Here is a 24,298-nt window from a genome sequence, read left to right as displayed (position 1 = left end):
TGATGGGAAGGTACAGAGATTTCTCATATACCCTTTGCCCCCACACATGCACAGCCTCCCCACCATCAACATCCCCCGCCTGGGTGGTACATTTGTGACAACTGATGAACCTGCATTGACACATCATTATCACCCAGTCTGTAGTTTCCAATAGGCTTCACTCTTGTTGGTGTATATTCTATGGGTTTGGGTAAACGTATAATGACATGCATCCACCATTACATTATCATACAGAATAATTTCAGTGCCTTGAAATTCCTCTGCGCTCGGCCTATTCACCCCTCCCTCTCCTGCCCCAACCCCGGGCAACCACTGATTCTTTTACTCTGTCCATAGTTTTGCCTTTTCCAGAATGTCACATAATTTGACATATATATATATATAGTCTTTTCAGATTGGCTTCTTTCACTTAGTAATATGTGTTTAAGTTTCTTCCATGTCTTTTCATGGCTTGATAGCTCATTCCTCTTTATTTTATTCCTTTTTATTCCTATCCAATATTCCATTGTCTGGATGTGCCACAGTTTATTTATCCACTCACCTACCAAAGGACATCTTGGTTGCTTCCAAGTTTTGGCAATTACGAATAAAGCTGCTATAAACATCTGTGCACAGGTTTTTGTGTGGACATAAGTGTCCTTATTTATGGTTTTTGAGCATCAGGCCAAGAGGATGAAAATGATGTTTGAGGAAGATGAGTCTGGCAGCCCTGTGCTGGCTGGGCAGCAGGGGAGAGGAATCGAGAGGTGGCAGAGGGGCACTTTGGACAAGAGGAGAGAGGGTGGTTCAGGAAGGTGGCTGTGGAAAGGTCAGATCCAGGGTCACTGATTACCGGAGGGACTGCAGGAGATGAGGAAGCAGACGGGACTCCAGGGGCCGTGGGCGTGGAACCTGGAGGGACGGCTGGCCTGTTTGAGGAGGAGAGTGGCTCAAGCTGGTAGGTGAGGGGCAGAGGAAGATGGCCCGTCTGGGTTCCTGCGAGAGCTCCATGAGGCTTTAAGTTGAACAGAAATGGGCTCCATGGCTGGGAAAGGTGCTGAGGGTTCCTCCCTGGGCCTGCCAGGAGGGCCAGGGAGCAGAGACTCCTGGGCTCCCGGAGTTGACAAGTCTGGCTTTTAATCTCAACTCCTTCACTTACTGTCTCTGTGACTTGGGCCATTTACCCAACCTGTTTCCTCACCTGTAAAATGGAGTTTTCTTTCTCCACGCCTGGGTTGCTGTTAGGATTAATGAGCTAGTGGAGGTAAAGCGCCCCCTGGGGGCCGGCCCCTGTAGGCCCTCTGCCGTCGGCACCGAGTCGTGGCACCTGTGAAACAGCTGCCAGGAAGCTGCTTCCTGGGGACCCCCTGGCAGAACCAGCTTGACTTACCATTTCCGTTTCTGTTTTCACAGGAACTACCTCTTCCGACTCAGCCTTGCCAATGTCTCCCTCCTCCAGGTACATTTGTTTCCCTTCCCTTCCCTGTAATTTCCCTGGTATCTGGGAGCCAGGGCTGGCAGCACAAAGGGGCAAGATTCGAATTGAGCCCCTAGGGTTGAAACGGGAGCCCCAGGCTCTTTCACTGGCCGTGGACCGACACCAGCTGTCGAGGTAACTGCTGGGAAGATAGTCGGAAGTGAGGGGGGTGGCCACGTAAACATGGAGGCACACGTGGGGCTCCTGCATTGTGCAGAGGAGCTGCTGAAGAAGGAGAAAAAGAGCACCAGAGCCGGGGTGACCGACTGTCCCCATTTGCCTGGGACCGAGGAGTCCAAGGATGCAGGCCTTTCAATGCTAAAACTGGGACAGTACTGGGCGAACTGGCACAGCTGGTCATTCTAAGTCCACAGGAGGGTCTCTGAGTTTGGGCCTCAAGGGAAAGGGTGTCCCCGGTTCCTTTCTCAGCTGGGCGACATGATTCCATCTGCCTCAGCGTCTTCTCTGAGCTGATTGATTTATTATCTGCTGCCAAGGAGGACTTCCCAAGCATAATTCCCTAAATGCTCTAGAAGGCATTTTCATGGGACTCCTTGATCCAGAACATTAATCCCAGATTGAGAAACAGATGCCAAACCATCTCTGCAGAGGCCGAACATTCTAGAGAAAGGAAGGCCATGTCTTCTTCACTGAGGGGAGAGCCTCAGTTCTCATGTCTAGGAGGCTTGCTGGCCTCCCAGTGATCAAGCATTCAATGAGCACTGACTGTGTACCAGAACTGAGCTGGGAGTGGAGGGGCTGTGAGACAAGCAGAGTCTCCGACCTCCAGGGCTTACAGTCCTGCATAGCCAGGAAGAGATGACGAGTGATCATATGGCCTAATTACAGAACGTTCGAGGAGTTAGTCTAGTGTTGGGCTGTTTGGTACAGGGTTTCACTACAAAGGGCAGTTGGGGAAGGGGAGACATCCTTGGTGAGCTGGTGTGACATCCTGGTCTGGTTTCTTCTAGCTGCCCCTGGGTCTACACCCCCAGGGGCCATTGCAGCTGGTTGCAGAGAGGAGGTATAGGGAGCAGAAAAGGCATGACCGTTGGACAGGAGGGGCTGGGAGGAACTAGGTCAAATTGAAAGGAAATGGCATTCATCCATTTATCACTCCATCTATCCTCTGTCCATACTCCTACCAGCCAACCTGCCCATCCATCCATCTACCCTCCCACCCAAGAAACATTTATTGAATATCTGCTAAAGGCCTAGGCATGGTACTAGGCATTTGAGATCCAAAGGTGAATCAGGCTGTCCCTTGCCTCAAGGAGCAAGCATATAAGAGGTCACAAATGATTCCCTTTCCTGGATGGGAACCATGTGGCATGTTCCTGGGGCCTGGGCTGGAGCAAGGCAGAGGAAGTCCCCAGAGGCAGCATCCTGTGGCCTGCCAGTTCAGTCATAAGCAGCCCATCCAGAGCCTAGTTTCCAAGTGGCATCCACAGAAAATGAAGCCAAGATGCGAAACCCAGCAGGTCAGGGCCTGGGGGCAGCCAGTGCAGAGACAGATCAAAATGAGTGGGAGGAAGTGGATCCAGGGTCCTGCCCTGAGCTCAGGCAGTTGGCTTTTTGTTAGGTTCCCATGGTCTGAAAATGAAGGTTTTCTGGGAGCAGCGAAGTGTCCAAAGGAAGGAAAGAGAGACAGATGCACAAGAGTAATGGGAGGGCTGCGGGAAGCACACAGGGAGAGGTGCGTGCGCGTGCAGTGGCGGCCCAGAGACAGGAGGAACCCACTGGGCTCTGCAGGGTCTGCAACGGCTTCCCAGAGAGCTGCCCTTGGGTTGGAGCTTGAAGGATGGAGGTTTGCCAGGCAATTAAGGAGGAGATATAGAGGTGTGAAATAGTGTGGAGCACCGAGGGGCCCAGTGCGGCGGAATCACAGGGTCTGAGTAGGATAAGTGTAGGGAATGAGGCCTGGGAAGAGAGAGAGGGCACATCACAGAGGGTCTCCATTGCTGAGCAGAGGCATCCATATTTTATTTTGAAGGCAATGGGGACTCATTAAAGGGTTTCGAGCTGAGAAGCGTCATAAGCAGTTGTGGTGTTTAGATCACCTGGCCCAGTGCAGAGAATGGATTAGTGGAGGAGCCAGGCAGGAGACAGCTGCAATAGTCCAGGTGAGTGATGGCCAGAATGAATTAAGGCCGTGGAGTAGGGATGGAGAGAAGAGAGGGGAGGAGATCTTCAGGCAGCAGAATCACACAGGGTCACAGCATCACACGGCGCCAGGGAGCACCAGGCACATTGTCTGCTGTATGAAGGTGATCCCTGGAGTTGGGGAAGTTGGCAGCCCTAGCGTGCTTAGCTAGGGCTTGGACCACAGTGGTCCATCTAGGTTTCTGGCCCACACAGCTAGGTAGTATAACTCAGGATGGGAATGGAGCTAGCCTGACTCTAGGCAGTAGATCTCCTTTGGCCGCCCACTAGAATCACCAGGGGATCTCTAAAAAATGCTGATGCCAGGTCACATCCTCAGATTCTGACTTAATTGGTCTGGGGTACAGCCAGGCACTGGGATTTTAGAAGCTCCCAAGTGATTCTAATGCGCAGCCAAATGCTGCTCTAGGATGTCAAGAGGCCTTTTCTGTAGATGATGCCCAACTGGTTTGGCTTGCCCATGTGTCACTGAGAGCTGGCCTGCAGGTATGGGTCCCATCCCTTATCAGATGTTAGGTCCCACACCTTATCAGATGTTATGTCCCATCCATTATCAGATGTTAGGTCCCACACCTTATCTGATGTTAGATCCTACACTTTATCAGATGTTGGATCCCATCTCTTATCAGATGTTAGGTCCCATCCCTTATCAGATGTTGGGTCTCCTACCTTATTAGATGTTAGAACTCTCTGGCTTTATGATGAGTCAGCATCTGGTTCATCCAGCTCGGTGTTGACCTGGTCTCAGTCACGGGAAAATAACTTATGCGAGCCCCTTAACTTGCCCTTGGGACAGGTCTCAGCTTCAGGGGCTTCTCTGGAGGGCCCTGCAAACCAGCCACAGTTGCACCAGAAATTGGTTTCAGTGCCTTCCCAGAGTGTCTCTTTGGGGCCTGACCTCGGGAATTCAGACTTGATTCAGTGACAGAACTGAGAGAAATAAATACATTTCCTGTTCATTTCCCCACCATTGTGGGTACCATCTGGCTACAGAGAGGGGAGAACGAGAGAGAAGTCGGAGTGGGCCATCCAGCATCCCCTCGACTAGGCTGGCAGCAGACCTTGGCCTCTGGTCACCTGGTCTGTTGTCTGACCCAGTGAGAAAGCCCTGACTTTCGGCTGTAAAAACCCGGCTTCAGCACACGCCCCGCCACTGCGCTATTGGGGCTTTGGGTCTCCCCTCACAACCTTTCAGTCTTCAGCATCTGTTATCACAAGTGTCTCACGGCAACCAAGTACTAAAAATGAGCTGCACCACTTTGCAACAAGAGGAGGCAGGGGCAAGGCTCCCCAGCCCAGCTTCCATTAGCTCCGTACTGCCCGGGGTACCAGGGTTGTAACTCTCCATTCCAGGCAACTGATCCTCCGATGTGGCCCCAGGGTATGATTTAACCAAACTTAAAATGCAGTGCTTTATTGATAGTTTAAATAATTAACATCATCCCTTAAAGAAAAGTCTAAAAGCAAACAGTTTATGCAAACCAGTGTCCATTAAAAGGACTTCTAAGTACCTAACCTCTGTTAAACAATTTATGTGAACTAGTATTCCTTAAGGAAAATCAAAATACCCAGCCTCTCTCCCAGTTCTCCAGGCACTGAAGGGAGGGGAGATGCAGGTAGCAGCAGAGTGCGTGTGTGTGCACTTGCACATGCCTGGGGAGAAGGAGGGGAAATCAAGTGAGCTCATCTGTCATGGGAATTTATTAGTGAAACTTAATAAACTGGTTTGGGAAAGAAAAGGTGGCAAGTGGCCAGCCGTGTCCGGGGCTGCTGTGTGATGCACTGACTTGGATTCAGCAGTGAGGACCTCACGAGCGACCCTTGCCAGAGCAGTTCCAGGGTATGATGTGGCTGGAGGCCTAATTGCAATGGATTTATGATCTTGGGCTGCCAGATGTCCTGCAAGTGCAGAAATGGGGACCGTTCTGCACACACGCATCAGGACGCATATGGTGCTTTGTTTGGGCCCGGACAGATGGTGAGGCTGATTCCTGAGCTCTCTTCTCACTATCTCCACCTTCTCTAAGCTAGAGTCTGGCAACTCTAGGGTTGTTTGAAATCTAAACTCTGCTGAGTGGTAGACTTAAAGCTCAGAAGATGTTTTAATGTTCAGCCGTCGTCTCTGGTGTCCAGGGGAGTTGCTCAGTCTACAGGAGATTATCCAGTTCCTGGCTGCTCTCTCCCACAGCAGACAACCATGCAGTCACTCTGTTGCTAGAGATCGCCATCCTGGAATTTCTGGGACAGTCCCAGTTTAAAGCATTATGTGTGGCAGATTGATCATATATGTCTATCTCTACTCCTCACAAAAGCCCTCTAAAAGGACGGTGAGTACATTTTAAAAGGTACAGATCCACAATGACAGAGAGAACAAAAGAGATGTCAGTGGAGAGGAGATTAAAGGCATTCTGGGGAGATAGAAAGTGAATGGAGCAATCATAACTGACTTACAGAGCAGAACAGTTTATAGAGGGAGATGAGGCAGAGAAGCGAGCCAGCTCCCCAGAAGGGCTCAGAAATTCTGGTGTCAGGCATTGTGGAATGTAAGGATGAGGTTCAAGCCTAAAGGGGGGGAATGGTTGACATTCTCTAAATTGTGGGGTTGGAACCCAGGTCTCCTATTCCATCTCACACAGCACTCTCTCCCTCCATCTTACCCCTCCCCCAACAAAGGAGACTAAGACCCTTTCTCCAGAGACCCAGCTGGTGAGGCTCCAAATTTGGGGGCTCCAGGAAAGGTAAAGGGCACTAAATGGGCTGTGGGGTAGAACAAAGAGGTCAAATGAAAGTCTACTTTCTGGATGCCCCCTGCCCTACTCCCAGGCAGGAGACTGGAGGAGTTCTTGCTGGAGAAACTCAATGGCTCCAGAGACCAAACTTCTAGAATATGACATAGAGGGGTCTCCCAATGATAAAGGCACACCCCCGGCACGCTAAAAGAAGTCCACCAGTCTATAAAAACCCTGCCCATGGAGTTCCCAATTATCTGTTTAGTCCTTTACTCTTAAAGCAAGCAAACAAACAAAAACACTTTTTTATCACATAAAATTTCATACACACACAATAGTAGAGAATATAGTACAATGAACCCAGTGTTCTCAACAGCAACTTAAAGGCTTAACAATTGTCAGCTCATGGTCAATCATATTTTATCTCTATCCTCCATTTCCCTGCCCTTGATCATTTTGAAGCAAATCTCAGACATATCTTGCCATCATAAATATCTCAGTGTACGTTTCTAAATAATAAAGATTATTTTTATATTAAAAAAAACCCAAAATGAACAATTTCGTATCACTAAATATCCAATCAATGTTTAAGTTTCCCCAATTGTCCTATAAAATTTTTAAATAGTTTTGGTTGTTTGAGTCAGGATCCAAATAAGGACCATACTTTACAATTTGTTGATAAGTCTTTTAAGCTTTTGTTAAACAATGTTTCCTTTCTTTCTCTCTGTGCAATTTATTTATTGAAGAAACCTGGTGGTTTGTCCTATAGAGTTTCCCACAGTCTGGATTTTGCTGATTGCAATCTAGATGGTATAACTTAACGCTCTTCTATTCCCTGTATCATCTGTAAATTGATTGTTATATCTAAAGACTTTATTCAGTTTAGATTCTGAGAAGATTATTTCATGGGTATTCTTGTGTACTCTCTTTAGGGGATACATGCTGTCTGATTTTCTCTACTTTCTTTGATGTTAGCAGCCACTGATTATCGTTTCCTAGATCTATTAATTCTTAGGTGTTAAAATATATTAGCTAGACTACTACAAAAAGGAACTTCTCTTCTATTCTCTGGTTACCCAGTGATGCAGTCATATAGGAAAGGCAGGATAAATGTTGGCTACTCTGTCTTTATATATTCACCAGTTTTCAAATAATAAGCTGGTTTGCGAGTATCTGTCAATGATGATCAATTAATTTTATTCTTTTATTATTATTATCATTACAGACTCATGGCCTTAAACATTGTTGATGAGTTTCAGTCCATTGTAGTTATCTTTCATGACTATCCCGTCTTTCGCCAGTAGGAGGCCCCTTCAGGTTGGCTCCTGGGTCCTCTGACACGGCCCTTGTCTTTGATTGCATCCTTGCTATTTGGTCTGAGGAGATGTTCCAGACTCACTTTGTACATTTGCTGCCCAGACCTGGAATCAGCCATTTCTCCAAGAAGCCTTGGTTCTGGTCAGCAGAAAATGGTTAGTGATTTTTTAGAAAACATGAACAAATGGCCCAAAATCACCAGACATTTGAGGAAACCCTCTAAAGTGAAAGAGAAAGACCAAAACAAACAGGCAAACAGAATTAAAGAAGCTGTAAGAAACAGGGACAATGCAAGAAAAACAAGAACACATTTAAAAAAATTATTTAGAAAAACTGATTAGTATCTTCTGACATGTAAAAATATTTTTATTTATAAAACAATAGGAGCTGGCCCAGTGGCACAGCGGTTAAGTTTGCACATTCCACTTCAGCAGCCCAGGGTTCGCTGGTTCAGATCCCGGGTGCGGACATGGCACCGCTTGGCACACCATGCTGTGGTAGGCATCCCACATATAAAATAGAGGAAGATGGGCACGGATCTTAGCTCAGGGCCAGTCTTCCTCAGCAAAAAGAGGAGGATTGGCAGCAGTTAGCTCAGGGCTAATCTTCCTCAAAAAAAAATTAAAAATACAAAATTCAGGGGCCACCCCCATGGCTGAGTAGTTAAGTTCACGCACTCTGCTTCAGTGGCCCAGGGTTTCACCAGTTCAGATCCTGGGTGCCGACATGGCACCACTCATCAAGCCATGGTGAGGTGGTGTCCCACATGCCACAACTAGAAGGACCCACAACTAGAATATTCAACTCTGTACTGGGGGGTTAGGAGGAGAAGAAGAAGAAAGAAAAAAAAAGATTGGCAATAGATGTTAGCTCAGGGTCACTCTTTACCAAAATAAAAACAAGAAAACAAAAATATAAAAATCAGAAATGTGATTGGGGAAATAAAAGTTGAATTGAAGAAATAAATTGAAGAAAAATCTCCCAGAAATTAGAACAAAACCAAAAAACAAGAAATGAAAAATAGGGAGAAGTATCAGAAAACCAGAGGATCGATATACAAGGGCCAACAGTGGGTTGGATCAAGAATAAGAGTTACAAAAAGGAGAACAGAGGAAAAGGTGAGGAAGAAATTAAAGACAAAAATAACATAAGAAAGGTTGCCAAAACAGAGGGTGCATCTTCTCTGAAAGGGTTGACTGGGTTCCCAACAGACCTACACTAAGACACATCAGTGTGAAATTCAGGATTCTGCTATTAAAGAGAAGATCCTAAAGCTTCTAGAGTCTAAAGAAGAAAAGAAAATGGCCCCTACAAAGGATGGGGAATAAGAATGTCATCAGACTGCTCAACAGCAACAATGGAACCTAGAAGACAGTGGAGGCATAAATGCCTTTAAAATTCTGAGTGAAAATTATGATCAACCTAGAATTCTCTATCAAAACTATCAATCAAGTATGAAGATAGAGTGGATCAGACATCCAAGAATTTTTAAACATTGATCTACCGTGTTCCATTTCTTAGGAAGTTACTGGAGATGTGTTCCACCAAAATAAACAAGTAAATCAAGAAAGAGGGAAACATGAAATTTAGTGAACGGGAGAAGAAAGAAGGTAAGTTCCAGGTTAATATGCAAGCAGGAGGCCTCAAGAACAACAGTCCGTACTGGGGCAGAGGGAAGAGGATGGGAACTAACATTATCTGGACCATTTGTGTGGATAGTTAGCAAGTGATGCTACGAGGGATTTGTAACACTTGTTGGGCATTTGGGGAAAGTTAGTGATAGGTACATTGCAAAACAAGCAAACGTAGAAAATCAAGACAATTATTCAGTCCAGGAAAAACATAAAGTTGGTCAAGAAAGGAAACCTCATCAGACGAGGCATATTTCATTGATTCTCAGATATACGTTTTTACATTTAACAAGCCTGAAATCAGGCCGTGTCTTTCTGTGGAAGGATCTTACAGTCACTGTCAGCCAGGCTGCATTCCTGATGGAGTTGTCATTGCCTGTGTGGGTGTGAGGTTGGTCCTTATTCCCGGTGATCTGACCCGACAACAGCAATCCATTAACATTTCAGTCCACAAACCATTGTAGGATTGAATGAGGAGGGAATATGAGTCCTACTTTGTCAGAAAACCTTCTGTGGACACCTTCTGGCAAGATCAAGAAAGTGCCAGCATCCATACTTGCAGAATGGGGTCAGTAGCTTGGAAGAAAATTCTGGAGACCAGAGTGGAATACTCTGTAAGAACTGCTGCATCACTGACACCCTGAGTGGCTCAAAAAATGATACTCTAAAACAAGCAAGCAAACAAACAAAACCACAAAAAATGAGCACTGACAACTCTGAATAGGAAAGTGATTCAGAAGAGATGAACTCTGAATTCAAAGAAGGTTTAAGAATACTTAATTAATTTTGCTTACATTTTTCTTTTCTGTATGCGCAAGATTGATATATAATAAAAAATGTGTGTCTAGATAAGAGCACTTTCAATAAGTTACATTAAAAATTTAAGTAATAAAAGAGTTTGGCAGCCTATTTTCTTTCTTAGTGGTTCATATTACAATCAATGCTGTCTTACACTCAGTGAAATCTGGGGTACTATGAACAATTTTTACATATTCATAATAATGTAAATACCAATGTTGACTTTAATTTAAAATATTAAACAATTATATTAAAATAATAAACAGTATGACATAAATATAACAGGAGGATGAGGAGGAGGAGAGTGTGCCTGCTTTGGGGTGGGAGAGAATGGGGATGGGTAAGTGGGAAAAACCTTCACCTCCATAACAGAAAGTCAGAAAATGAGCTCTGAGATTGATATATATTTTTGAAAAATTGGATTCAACATATATAGAGAAACAGCTAAAAGAGCTGAAAGTGGTTGTCCTTGGGAAATGGGCTTGTGGTGCGAGAGGAGTGGGTTGCTGGCTTTTTTTCATACTATTTAACTTTTTCGACTCTGTACACCATTACTTTGAAAAAATCATTTTTAAGGTAAAATAAAAATAAGTAAAATGACTCAAACAAGTCCGCTCTGTGCTGTCATCATTATAAATATACGTATTCTTTTCAGGCCCTGTGTTCTAACTTTTGCTTTGAGAAATCCATGTGCTGTGAGAGGCTGCGGGATGTGACAGAGAGAGCTTAGCTCTGGTGTCAGTTGTCTGGGTTTGCATCTTGGATGTGTTGCCTACTAGCTTTGTGACCTTGGGCAAATTGTTCAACCTCGCTGAGCTTCATTTTTCTCACCTGTAAAATGAGCAAGAGGCTACGTGTTTCACTGGCTGTGGAGAAGATCAAAGAGAGGGGTGTGTCAAGTCCCTGACAGTGCCTGTCCCAAGTTCAGCTCAGTGTAACTTTATCTAACTCCTTTTAACTGTACACACCTGGCCCCCCACCCAAGGGAATACCCACCCCCTTAGGAACAAAGCTGATCCCTTCAAAGTGCCCTGTGCTCAGGGACCCCAAGGCCCCAGCAAGGCCCTTTTGCCTACACAGTCCCCTGCAGCTACCCACGGTTCGGAGCCTTAGGCCTGGACATCTGCAGTGTTTGTGGGTCATTGCTCTTTTCTGCCCCCAGAGGCCCTGAGGTTGCTCGTTTATGTCTCTCTTTCCTGTCACATCAGGCTCAGCCTGGGAGCCAATGGGGCCCTGAGTATGACAATGGCTCCATTCATTGTCCAGATGAACCCCATGGCTCTGTGGCCAGAGGCCAGAGGCCATTTGCCTTTCTCTAAGGTCTGGGAGCAGAGGCTTGAGCTCCAGGCCTGGCATGGCAGGATGAGCCCAGCCTGCTCGTAGGTCTGATGGAGGCAAACTCTGATGGACCAAACTCGTCACCCAGCTCCTGCATCCGGGGTCTGCAGAAGTCAGCCTCACTGTGGCCCTCAAAGCAGCTGTCCTGGGGCTGTGGGTGGGCTGCAGGCTGGAAAGCAGAGAGCAGACCTCCTGCTCCCTCTCCTGTGCCCCCCTTCCCCTCCCACATCCCAGCCCCTGGAGCTCTGCAGGCAGTGACTTCATGGCTAGAAGGAGCTTTGTTAGAAATTAAAGGCAGGTGGTTTGGCTTTTCCCCCATTTGGCTGGGAGAGCTGCTTGCTCAGGGCTCCCCCTCTCAGGACAGTAGGCAGTTCATGTTTATACATGTGACCCAGAAAGATGGAATGAGCCACACGGCAGAGCTGTTGATGTTGCCCGCATGTGGAGGGTATCACTCCTCCCTCCAGCTGCTCTTCAGAGGCTGGGAGGGATGTCAGAGAGTAGAGACAGAATAGATGGAGGGAAGGGGGGATGCTGGGTGGGGACAGCTCTCTCCTAATGCCATGGGCTCTTAGAAACACGGTAGTGTCGTTTAGGTCCTGGAGTGAAAGCTGCGTCCCCCAGCACTTGACCCCACGACAGAGCATGAGTGATGCTACAAGGGAAACAAGGCGGGAAGCACACAGCACAGAGCTGGGAGGAGGGGGAGCAGTTAAGATCAGGGAAGTCTCTGGCCCTTGAGACAGTGGGTAAAGAGGACAGACACAGACCTTGGAATCAGGAGTGTGGGTTCCCTTCACTGCTCTACCACGTACCGGCAGCAAGTCACAAAGAACCTGAGCTGCTTCATCTGTTAAGAAAAATGAAACCACTTTGCAGGGCTGTAATGTGAAAATTCAACAGCTCTCCTGTCTCTGAGGTTTGCAAAATCTAGCCTTTCCTCCCTCCCTGCCCCCTACTCATTGGAGGGACATCTGGCACATAATGGAGGCACATTTCCTGTCTTCCACTTAGGGTCTGGGGGGTCCCGAAGGCCCTTCTTCGCCACTTCCAGCTCCCTGGCTAACTCGGGGACGGGAGGATTGGAGAGGTCCTAGGCCAGAGCTGCATGGGGATGACGCGGCCCGAGGGAGTTGTTACTCCAGGCCTCCCCTGGGCCACGCAGGCAAGGAGGGTGTTGGACTGAGGAATGTCCACTCCTTAAAGGTCCCTGGGTCAGGAGAGCTGACTGCCCTCTGCACCCACATGGACGTAGTGAGAGGAACCCTTACCTGCAGGCTGTCATTGACCCTTGCCTAGCTTCCTGTCCACTCCAGACTCGGCTGCTGCCTGCCCTGGTGGTGAGAGGCACAGCTCGTGATGTCTGTGTGCTCCTCCCACAGGCCACAGAGTGGGCCTCCAACGAGGACACGCGCCGCTCCTGCCAAAGCAAAGGGAAGACTGAGGTATGTGCCTTGGTGGTCCAGGGGCCTGGCTTGGACCGGCAAGAGGCTTGTGCTTGTGCGGATGGAGGGGCCCCCTGTGGGCACAAGGGCACCTGTGTGAGAGGCCCAGCCTGGAGGAGCTGGGGGCTCCTGGTGCAGGTGACGATGCAGCTCTGAGCATTTGAAGGGCAGTGATGCAGTGAGAGGGCCTGGGAGGGAGGTGCTGGGGAGGAGATGTCCACAGATGCACCCTGGAGTTCAGAGCAAGGTGGGTTTGGGGCAGAGGGGGTGTTCGAATGTTTGTGGTGTGAGAGAGACACCCAGTGCCATGCCTGGACAGCGTGGCCCTCTTTTACTGCCCCTTCTTTCTTCAGGAGGAGTGTCAGAACTATGTGCGAGTCCTCATTGTCGCTGGCCGGAAAGTGTTCATGTGCGGGACCAATGCCTTCTCCCCGGTGTGCTCCAGTAGACAGGTGGGGCCCTCGGGGTGGGGCAGGCAGAAGGGGCCACCAAGAGGTTCTCTTGCCCAGGCACACGAACTGGGAATGGGGTTCCCAAACTTAGCAAAAAAAAAAAAAAAAACCCACCCAAAAACAAAAATAAAAAAAGATACCCAGTTAGATTTAATTTCAGATGAATAGCAAATGATATTGTAGCATAAGTATGTCCCACCTGAGATTTGAGACATACTTCTACTAAAAAATTATTCATTATTCATCAACATTCACATTTAACTGGGACTGCTGTATTTTATCAGTGAATCTTACCTTGAAGGGTCCTGATCAGAGGGCAGGGGCCAGAGGCAGACGGGGCTCCTGACACAGCCTCCCCCCTCCCTGAGGGCTGCTCCACCATGGGGTGGGCAGTGAAGAGGAGGCTGGAGAGGGGGAGGCCCAGAGAGACCAGGGGCCCAGGAGGAGACAAAACTCTGGGGTGGAAAAAACAGGCAGCCCCTGGGCCTCAGGGAAAGGTGCCCCCATCTCCCCGTCATCCCCAGGTGGGGAACCTCAGCCGGACTATGGAGAAGATCAATGGCGTGGCCCGCTGCCCCTACGATCCGCGCCACAACTCCACAGCTGTCATCTCCTCCCAGGGAGAGCTCTACGCGGCCACGGTCATCGACTTCTCGGGTCGGGACCCCGCCATCTATCGCAGCCTGGGCAGTGGGCCGCCGCTCCGCACTGCCCAGTATAACTCCAAGTGGCTCAATGGTAAGGAAGCCCAGCCCCAGGGGTGGGGGCTCCCCTGGTTCTGCCCCAGCCAGCACCCCCTGATCCCCATTTGTCCTTCTTCCTGCCCAACCTCTGAAAGGGCTCCACTTGCTTCATCAAGAGGCCCTGAGTGGGGCAGATGTTTGCCCAAAGACCACAGCAGGTCGGAGACGGCCTCCAGATGAAATCATAGATGTCCTGAGCATCCAGAGCGGATGGGGGGGCCAGCTGGGAGGGGCGAGAAAGAGTTAGGAATTGATTAGGAGAAAAAGTTATGGGAAAGAAGGGATTAAGGGAGGGTGGTATGAGTTTCTTGCCCTTTGCAGTTGAATCCCTGCTTCTCCACTGACTAGCTGTGTGGCCCTGAGCAAGTACTTGACCTCTCTGTGCCACAATGTTCTCATCTGTAATATGGGGAGAATAATAGCACTTGCCTCAGAGGTTGTTATGGGGATCAAATGGGCTGACCCATATAAAGTACTTACAATAGTGTCTGCTCACAGTGAGTGCTCAGTAATGCACATTCACAATTATTATAACTGCACTTTGTCTTGGAGGTGGGGACAGGTTAGTCAGAGCCCCCAGGTCACCAAGCTGGCAGGGGGATGGCAGGATGCCCATCTGGGAAAAGGGAAGTAGTGGAGTACTCTCAACTCTGCCCCCTTCCTCCCTCCTGGCCCGACCCACCCCTTCTTCCTCCTCTACCCCTCCAGAGCCAAACTTCGTGGCAGCCTATGACATCGGGCTGTTTGCGTACTTCTTCCTGCGGGAGAATGCAGTGGAGCATGACTGCGGGCGCACCGTGTACTCCCGGGTGGCCCGCGTGTGCAAGAACGACGTGGGGGGCCGCTTCCTGCTGGAGGACACGTGGACCACGTTCATGAAGGCCCGGCTCAACTGCTCCCGCCCGGGCGAGGTCCCCTTCTACTACAACGAGCTGCAGAGTGCCTTCCACCTGCCCGAGCAGGACCTCATCTATGGGGTCTTCACCACCAACATGTGAGTCCCCGCCCACCCCCACCCCTCCCCCCACCTCGCAGGCAGTGGGGTCAGGCAAGTCCCTCTCTGAGCCCTTGTTCCTCTTTCTGTCAAATGGGGATTGCCGTGCCCTCTGCGCAGGGCCGTCTGAGGGTTTTGTGACTTGCTGCCTCTGGAGTGGGAAGCACTTGTTCTGGGTTGCTGTGATGGGCAGGCCTAGGCCAGCTGTGGAGGAAATCAAAGCAGCTGGACTCTGGCTCGGTAGAGGAAGGACGTGCTGGTGATGGAAGTGAGATAGGCTGCCTTGGATGGGGGATGGCTGCCCCCGGAGGGTCTGGCAGCCCTTTGTGGGCAGGCTCAGAGGGAGTTCTTTATGGTCCCTCCTACCTCAGGACTCCAGGGTCCTGCTAAACCTAACCAGCAGGGTCTTCTGGCAGTCCTGACTGCCTGAGGAACACGGGCTGGCATTAGAGCTCCTTTTGGGTAAGGAAAGGTAGCCTTACACCTTTAGGTGCAAGGAAGGGTAGCCCTCAAGGAGACCATGAGACCCTGCTCCCACCGCCTCCTTCTGTGTGAAGCTGGCCTGATCAGGCGACTTTGGTACAGAGAAGGCTGAATGGTCAGCAGAGACCAAGGAGCGTATTTGTTGTACAGGGTGCTGGGCAGGGTTCTTTGTAAGGACCTCAGAAACGTATGGGCCCTAAAGTGGGGTTTGCCTACCTTGGGCCCCAGGTAGCAGGCACTGGATGAGGGCCAGGCTCATCCTGTCTGAGGGGATGGACAGGGATGAGAGTAAAGCTGGGAAGCAGCAGCAGAGAGGCCATCCAACCTAGCGGGACAGACATGCAGCACAGCCGACACGGGCCATGAACTGATAGCCAGGACTTAGCAAACCAGCCCGGCGGTCAGCACCAGAAGGTGGGCAGCTGTGAGCAAATGGCAGGAGCTGCTGGAGAGGGATCAAGGGAAAGTGATGACATGAGTGTGGATTGTAAATGCCAGGTGCTCCATGCCAGGTGCTTGTCATGGTGTCGGGGGCAGGGGGAAGGATACCAGTGAGCAAGAACAGACCTGGCTCTGCTCTTAAGGAGCTTACGTTCTAGAGAGGTTGGTTATTAAACGCCCAGTCTCAACTCTGATAAATGCTACAAAGAGAAAAGGCAGTGTGCAAAGACCCCTCTACCAGTATGGAGGGGTGGTGATCAGGGAAGGCTTCCTGTAGGAAGTGACATCTACAGGATGAGTGGGAATTAACTAGGGGAGAGGAGCATTCCAGCCAGAGGGAACAACATGCACAAAGCTTTGGGGTGGGAAGAAACATTTGAGGCACTGAGTGGAGACCAGCCTGCCAGGAGCCTGGAGGGTGAGGAGGAGAAAGACAGGAGAGGAGGCTGAAAGGTGGGCCAGAGAGGATTCTGTCCTGAAGGCCTTGTAGACTGCTTGAAGGGTTTTGATCTTTATCCTAAGAGCAAGGAGAAATTATCGAAGGGCTTGAAGCAGGCCAGAGATTAGCACAGATGTGCATTTTGAAATGCTCGCTCCAGCTGCTGTGTGGAGAATGGATTAGAGGACTAGTCAGGCTACAGGGAGACCAACCAGGAGGACATGCAGCATCCGGGGTGGGGGGGGAGGTGAGACCAGGCAGCGGGGGGAGAGAAATGGACACACTGGGGAGAGCGACTCTGAGCAGAGAACAGACCCGGAAGCATTTGGTGTAGTGGTGTCCTCTCTCAGCTGCTCGCATCACGCCCATAGAAACATCGGGTTCAGTCACTGGGAGGGGTCTGCAGTTCTCTGGCTCAGGGTCCTGAGGGCTGCAGCATCGATCAGCGGTTTGGTAGCCAGCTTTTTAAAAAGTAAAATAAATAAAACAGAGTAGACTGGAATGAAAATATCAGAGGTTAATGTATTTAGTAAGGGTAAGTATTGTTTCATGAAAATTCATCACAGGTGTGTGTGTGTGCATGTCTGTGTCAGTGATACCGAGTTGTATTATAAAATGCATTTCTTACAGTGGGTCAGGGACTAAATGTTTGCAAACCGCTGACTTTATTTGAGCCTCCCACTGGGTTAGGGAAGGGGATGAGGAAGGAGCACAGGAGGAGGCACGAGTGCTTCTCATCAGAGGGTCTTTCTTTCCCACAGTGTGAGGACCATGTCTCCTCCTCCTGTGACACCCCTTATGGTGCAGAAGGCGCCAGGCTCATCACAGGTGCCTGCGCCTTGGAGCTGGGCCATGCTGTGGCTTGACAGCCAGCTGTGGGATTTAAGGGGAGGGTGGGAGGCCTCCAGGGAGGGCAGCATCCCACCATCGCTTGCCTTTCAGAAACAGCATTGCCGCTTCTGCCGTCTGCGCCTTCAACCTCAGTGCCATCTCCCAGGCTTTCAATGGCCCGTTTCGCTACCAGGAGAACCCCAGGGCTGCCTGGCTCCCCATCGCCAACCCCCTGCCCAATTTCCAGGTACAGCTTCTCCTCCCTTTTCCCTCTCCCCACACACGGCTTTCCCCCAGACTGCTGACCACAAGCCAGTTCCCAACTGCTTAGCGCAAACACCAAACCTGTCACTGCTGGTCTACGCCCATCTGTGGGGTCTGCGCTGGTCCTCTAAGAGGGCGAGTAACCTCTAAGACTGTGGGGGGAGAAGGGGAGAGTGGGTGGGAGGCAGAGCAAGGGAGTATGCTCTGAGCCATCTCTAAATACGACCTCACACCAGGGAGGCAGGGAGGTGCGACCTCAGCTCTACTCAGAGTAGAGGACTGAGCACACACGAGCTGTCTGGCCAGAACTCAGGGATTTTAGCTGGAGTTTGCTTGCCGTCTACCCAGCACAGGTGCTAATGCCTGGAGGGTCTCTGAGTGCCAGGAGTGCTTAGGGCCCAGCCAAGGATGGTGTGATGGAGAAGTGGAAAGAGCCATGAGGTAGAGAAAGCTACTGATGGTGGACTTTCATATCCATCCAACTTCCTGCCCAGGCGGCAGTATGGAGCCGGGAAAGATGTCAGGCTCTGCAGTCTGACAATCCTGACCCAGATCTAGGCCTCTGGCTGTGTGACCTTGGGCAAGTCTCGCAGCCTCCTTGAGTCTCTTTTTCCTTATCTGGCACGTGGAGATTATACCACTGACCTCAGCGATGTAACAGGTTCCTGGAATGCAGTAGGTGCTCAATAAATGGTGGTTGCATTCTAGCTTCCGTTTAGACAGCATAAGAGCTTTGAGCTGGTAGGGACACAGGAGAGGGAAGGCAGGGGTTAGCCCAACATGTGGGAGAGGCACCCACCGCACCAGCATAAGATCACAGGACGCTTGTTATCCACACTGGAGTGATCTGTTTTAGATAACTCAGCCCCCTGTCATCTCCCCTCCTCTTCCCCAGCCCTGGCAGTTCCCTCCTCCGCCATCTTCCCAGCCTCATTTTCCCTTAGTTCCCAAAGTAGAGGCACCTCTCCCTTGGAAGTGGGTGCAGGGGACCAAGCAGGGATGTTGGGGATGGGGGGGACTGGAGAATCAGAGTCTGCCGTGGCCACCTGGGTTACGGTGAGGAAGGAGGCGCGCAGGGGATGGTGGCAGCCGCGCAGCTGGGCACGCGTGACCCCGCTCCCCGTGGCAGTGTGGCACCCTGCCGGAGGTGGGCCCCAACGAGAACCTGACGGAGCGCAGCCTGCAGGACGCCCAGCGCCTGTTCCTGATGAGCGAGGCCGTGCAGCCGGTGACACCGGAGCCCTGTGTCACCCAGGACAGCGTGCGCTTCTCACACCTCGTGGTGGACCTTGTGCAGGCCAAAGACACGCTCTACCACGTGCTCTACATCGGCACGGGTGAGCCCGCCCGCCCGGCCTGGGCTCTGGGTGGGAGGAGATTGAGGGGCGGGGGCTGGGCTGCCAGGTCCGGGGCCTTCAAGGCCACCCTCCTCTGACCCCTCCAGAGTCGGGCACCATCCTGAAGGCACTGTCCACGACGAGCCGCAGCCTCCGCGGCTGCTACCTGGAGGAGCTGCACGTGCTGCCCCCCGGGCGCCGCGAACCCCTGCGCAGCCTGCGCATCCTGCACAGCGCGCGCGCGCTCTTCGTGGGGCTGAGCGACAGCGTGCTGCGGGTCCCGCTGGAGCGCTGCGCCGCCTACCGCAGCCAGGGGTAAGCGGAGGGCGGGAGGGCCTCCCCGGGCTTTCCCCCCTCCCCCCCGTCGCAGTTCGGAGGTGGCGCTTAAGAGGTGGAGCTTTGGAGGCAGGTCAGCCCGGGATGGCATTCTGGCGCAGCCTCCAGCTCTGTGCTTTTGGACAAGTCACTGAACCTCTCTGAACCTCAGTTTCCTCCTCATAAAATCTTTGCAGGGTTTTTGTGAAGGGTAATTGGGGTAATCTGCACAAACCACTTATCACTGCCTGGGGGTAGGATGTGCTTAGCAAAGGGTGGTGGCTGGTGTGATCCCTGCTGCCAACCCCACAGTCAGGGCCTGTCAGCTGTCTCTACCCCACTTGACTTATTCTCCGTCCCTTCAGTTCAGAGAGCTGTCTTCATCTTTGAAACCACAGCACTTGATACCCAGATGTAGGGGCAGATGGGAGGTGATGCCCTGAGTCAGGCCCCAGTTTTTGCCCCTCTTCCTTTCTTGGAAGAGGCAGAGGCCTGGCTTGGGTGGGGTGGAGGTGAGGAGCCATGTGGAGACATTGCATTCACTTTCTATCCACTTCTGAGGTCAGTTCTCCATACCTTGGCTTCAAGTGGATTCCCCACTTGGTAACCATGACACTGGCACGTAAGAGGGAAATGAAGGCCTGTGCCAAAGCCAAATGGAAATGTTCCTCAGCCTCCTTCCACGTGAGGCACCCCCGAGGGGCACGCCCTCATTTTTGAGATAATCAAAAGCTGCCTTTAGCGGGCATAGCCACAGCCACACGGGCTCCTGTCGCCTTGCAATACAAGAGACCTCCTGGCTGTGCCCACCTGTCCTCAAGATTTGGGAGACAAATGGTACCCCTGTTACCAAGGGGTGTTCTCCAGCCCCAGTGGGGCGTGCTGGGAGCAGGGTGGAGGCCTAAAAGCCAGGGAGAGGCTGGATGGTCACGGTGTGGCAGCCGCCCGTGGGGGGAGGAGTGGGAGGAGGCAGTGGGCAGACACTCAAGCTCCCCTCAGCCCCAACACATGGCTCCATCAGCAAAACACTAAACATTTACGATGCCTGCCGTGCTCAGAGCACCCTGCAGGGCTGTCGGTGTGAGAGGAGGGAGGCGAGATGAAATAGGTTTAGAACACCCCGTCTCCCTCGGAGCTCTAGACGCCATGCCTGGATCTGACACGTGGGGAGAGACAGTGGGGTGTAGTGGGAGGGACCCCTGGTGTTCCACCTCAGCTCCATCATCCACCAGCTCTGTGATCTTGAGCGAGTTACTTAACCTTTTGGGCTTCAGCTTTCTTACTTGGAAAATTGGGGGAAATTCTGATGGAGCAAACGATATTTAATCTCGGCAGAGTTGTTGTAAGGATTGGGAATAACATTCACGAAGTGCCTAGGCCAGCGAGTCGTGAGTGCTAGCTAGTGTCCTTATTCCTTTTTTATCTCCACACCTGCATTCAGCTCCCTCCAGCCTCCTGGGCTCTCTGCGGTCTCAGCATCTGTGACATTGAATACAGACAGCACTGCTTGGCAGTGAGTCACGGGCCACCTGCTGACGGCATTTCCCCCGTATCTTGTATTCTTCAACTCTTGTGTTGTTACTAAACTTTTCGCATGTGCCTTGTTCTCCAAGAGGTTGTAAATCCTTGAAGGCAAGCTCAGTGTCCCAGGGTTTTTTGTGTTCCACCAGGGGGCCATGCCCAGCCCAAGGAACAAAGTGGCCTTCCACACATGACTGCTCCTTCAGTTGATTGAGAGGAGGCTGGTGCTGGAGACGAGTGGTGAATGGGACTGGAAGGTGGACTGAGGCCAGCTGAGCGTGCCAAGGGAGGATTTTGACTTGAATCCTGTGACTGTGGGCACTGACGCAGTCTTTGAGCAGGAGAGTGGAGTGACAGGCAGTGTGAATAGGTGTTTTACAAAAATCAGTCAGACAGTGGCGAGCAGCATTGTCATGGGGCAGATGGCTGGTCAGCGTGAGCTAGTGTGGCTCCAGGCCAGATATGAAGTAATGGGGTCTGCAGTGGAAGGAGAGGAAGGAAGATGCAGGGATATTTCCCCACTCACATGACGCTGCAGAGGGGACAGTGAGGTTGCGTAGCGTGGCTGTGAATCTTCCACCTAGGGCCAGGTGGAGCAGCAAGGTGGAAGGAGGTCATTTTGGAGCAGATTCTTTTGTCCTACTTGGTTTCCTGAGTTTGGAATAAGAGCCCTTAATGTGTGCAGTGAAAACCCTGCCATAAAGCTGTAGGTAGATCTAAAAATATAAAACGTGAAGTCATATTATTGCAAAGTTAATAAAATGACCAGAGTCAGCTGGTGCAGCCACCACACTGTGCACCCTGGGAGTCTGGGAGCCAAATGCCTATCACACTGTATCAGAATTTGTGCTGTTGTGGGGTGGATTGTCACAGGGTTTTACTGTTTCCTAGGATAGACATTTCATGCTCTTTTCCTCCTTTCTTTCAAAGCTGGCAGGAGGATGAGGGTGGGTAAGCAGAGGCCCCTTCAGGCCCCCAACGCTGCCCAGAATTCAGGGGCTTGTCTCCAGCGCCCTCCTTTCACTCGGGCAAGTCTGAGCCCACATGGGGCACGACCAGGCCCCTGGCCTGGCCGGAGAGAGACCAGGGCCACAGGAGGAGGAGCAGAGAGTGAACCACTGACTGGCTCTGGAAAGCAGATGTTCTATGCATGACCTGCCTCTTCCTCCTTCCAGCATCCTTTCACACTGCCCCTGGGGGAGAGGATTCTCTGTCCCAGCTCACTCAGGAAGGTGGCTCAGCCAGTATCTCCTCCTGACCTCCCGCCTTGGCAGGAGGCGTTGGCCTGCCTCTGCTGCCATCTTAAGTAGTGGCCGCTGGCTCCCAACTTCCACCCTGGACAGCTCCCTGTGTGAGGCTTTCGCTGTGTGGTATTGGAATCCGCCTGCTTGCAACTTCCGCCATCCATCTCCGTCCTGCCTCCGAGCCCATAGAATGAACCTGTTCCCTTTGTAATGGCTGCTTGCAACACTGCAGTAAAAAGACATGGTGATGTATTCTTGGTCTGGTGGCTGCTTTTATGAAAGGAACTCGAAACGGCCACCCATTCCTGCTGTCAGAGACACGCTTTAACTCTCCTCTGCTTAGAGCTTTAATTTTCTTAAGAACGTTCCCTGCTCTGTAAGCTTTGGAGTGGCTGTTGGCCAAAAGCAGCTAATGTGGATATGCACCAGAAGAGAGAGCTCAGGCACTGGCCCCAAGGCCCCTCAGGCAGCCAGGGCCAGGGGCAGGGCCAGGGCCAGGGCAGGAGCAGGCCAGGGTGTCCATGGAGAATCTGGTCTCCTTTTTCTCTGGGAGAACCAAGAGGCTGAGAGGGTGAGGGAGCCTGAGGGGGGGTTGGGGCTGGGGCCAGCATCTACTCTGCGTTTTTCTTCCCTCCTTTTTTATTCTGTCATGGATTGGAAAGACAAGGCCCTTCATCTCTCGGCTAGGGAACCCTGACAAAAGTGGCCCTGGGAACAGCAGTTCTTGGCCATGCCGTTCGTGAAAATCACCTGGGGAGCGTTTACAAGATTCCGGTGCCTGGGCCTACTCCAGTCCGAAAGGCCCTGAGATTGGTGGGTTTTCTGTTTGGTTTGCCTAAGCTTTTAAAGATCCCCAGGCGATTCTAATCCACGGTCTAATTGGCAGGAAATTACTGCTCCAGAACTGGCTAGGCCCTACATGAAAGGAGTAGCATGAAGCAAATTCCATTCTTCTGGAATCTTCTGCTTTTGTCTGGTATGAGCCAGTTCAAATTTTCTGCTCTTACCCATTTTCTCCACTGGCAGACATTTGTTTTTGATGGAGAGAATCTTATTTATTATTATTATTAATCACTAGTCATGGCTAGTTCTTTTTTTTTCCCAGTTAATTTATGTTGCTTATAAAATGCCATATCAGCCGCTTCTAGGGTTTGATACCCTTTCTGAGAGCTGAGGAAATACACTCGGGAGTGGGCTACACTGAGTTCTGGTTGGTGGAATTTGCAAGCAGCCCGTTTGATCCAAATGTCAGCCAGTGAGCAGAGTCTCAAAACCACAGGTGGCTGGGACTACTTTTACACGTGGCTTGTATTTAGTTCCATAATGTCTAGTTTGATGCATTCTGCTGGTGGAACACCCCCAAATCAAACCCTCAATCCCAGATGGAAGGACCAGCACACTTATATTGTACAATCGACACAGATTGTCCTTGAGTGAATAGAGTGGGAACAGATTCTCGTGCAACAGATGAGTGTTTTGGGTTCCCGGGGGGCCAGAGTGTGCTCACTGGGGTCCAGCGAGGCCCTCACCCACTGAAACCCCCAGCATCACCTCCCTTATACGAGGTCATGGGTTGCCCGAGCAAAGGACAGCATTGTTTTCTTTGATCTCATCTGGTGACAAGGGGAAGCCCCACCCTCTTCTTGGTAAGGCCTCTCCTATAACCTCTTTTCTCTCTGGAGGCTGACATGGTCTGTCAAACTCACTGAAAATAAAAAACTCACCTGACAGGTGACTCTCCCTGACGCTTCAAGAGGAGACAACAAAAGGGGCAAGCCATGGCTCTTTGTGTATCCCTTTAGCCTTTGGCATCCTTGATCCCTTTGGCCAATGGAAACTGCCTCTGCAGCCTCATGTCATGGCCCAGACTCCCCCACCCTCTCTGCAGTCCAGCACCTCCCTCACCCAAAGCCTCTCCTGCTTTCTAAGCCCAGTTTCTGCCTCCGCTCTCAGCGCTCTCTCTAGACCCTCTCCAGCAGGCCCATGGCTGTGGAGCAGCCAGGCCTTGTCAGAGGGGGTGGAAGTTGGGGAATGAGACAGAGGGGATCCAGGGTATCTCTGGGGTTGGCAGTGGGTGTTCTGGGTGTTAGAGGGAACTTCCTTCAGGCTCCAGAATCTGGACAGCAAATCCCGATTCCATAATTCCCTACTCCTTTTCTCCTCCTTGAAATCTTACTAGTAGGGATTTATTTTAAGAACTGTAAAGAATACAGTGAACAAGTTGGAGGAGAGAGGGAAGAGAAGAGCCCTTGAATGTGAGAAGTGGAGGCAGTGGGAGCATGCCTTGGTGTGTAAACATCACCTTTTCTGGGTCATTGCAGAGAGCAGCCCTGAGGGCTGGGGTAGGGAGAACAGGA

General features: G+C 51.0%; 2 protein-coding genes and 1 long non-coding RNA gene across 11 annotated transcripts in view; 1 reads left to right on the top strand and 2 right to left on the bottom strand.

Moving 5' to 3' along the window:
* Nucleotides 1-24,298, top strand: part of SEMA5B (semaphorin 5B) — a 120,679-nt gene that overhangs the window by 84,786 nt on the left and 11,595 nt on the right. For 7 of the 8 annotated variants that reach the window (XM_044771481.2, XM_070508978.1, XM_070508975.1 and 4 more), the window contains 8 exons: nt 1,393-1,438; nt 12,815-12,877; nt 13,231-13,329; nt 13,854-14,067; nt 14,781-15,066; nt 17,372-17,507; nt 18,654-18,861; nt 18,969-19,176. In XM_044771481.2, coding sequence (XP_044627416.2) covers nt 1,393-1,438; nt 12,815-12,877; nt 13,231-13,329; nt 13,854-14,067; nt 14,781-15,066; nt 17,372-17,507; nt 18,654-18,861; nt 18,969-19,176 — 1,260 coding nt within the window. The remainder of the gene's footprint in view (nt 1-1,392; nt 1,439-12,814; nt 12,878-13,230; nt 13,330-13,853; nt 14,068-14,780; nt 15,067-17,371; nt 17,508-18,653; nt 18,862-18,968; nt 19,177-24,298) is intronic. The other variant, XM_070508979.1, reaches the window with a different exon arrangement.
* Nucleotides 1,448-17,365, bottom strand: LOC139045234 (uncharacterized). Of its 2 annotated transcripts, none has more exons than XR_011503183.1 (4): nt 16,745-17,365; nt 12,704-12,852; nt 12,203-12,282; nt 1,448-7,803 (listed from the first exon to the last, which is right to left on the bottom strand). It is a non-coding gene; the product is annotated as an uncharacterized lncRNA (long non-coding RNA). The 2 variants fall into 2 exon arrangements; XR_011503184.1 differs by lacking the exon at nt 16,745-17,365 and adding an exon at nt 13,189-13,322.
* SLC49A4 (solute carrier family 49 member 4) overlaps nt 18,225-24,298 on the bottom strand; it is a 105,437-nt gene continuing 99,363 nt past the window's right edge. Inside the window, exon 9 of the mRNA XM_070508986.1 lies at nt 18,225-18,262. Coding sequence (XP_070365087.1) covers nt 18,240-18,262 — 23 coding nt within the window. The 3' untranslated portion in view covers nt 18,225-18,239. The remainder of the gene's footprint in view (nt 18,263-24,298) is intronic.

Source organism: Equus asinus, chromosome 5 (assembly GCF_041296235.1).
Source record: "Equus asinus isolate D_3611 breed Donkey chromosome 5, EquAss-T2T_v2, whole genome shotgun sequence".
Lineage (NCBI taxonomy): Eukaryota > Metazoa > Chordata > Mammalia > Perissodactyla > Equidae > Equus > Equus asinus.
The sequence above is the reverse complement of the archived record's forward strand: the minus strand, read 5'-3'. Positions and strand labels throughout refer to the sequence as shown.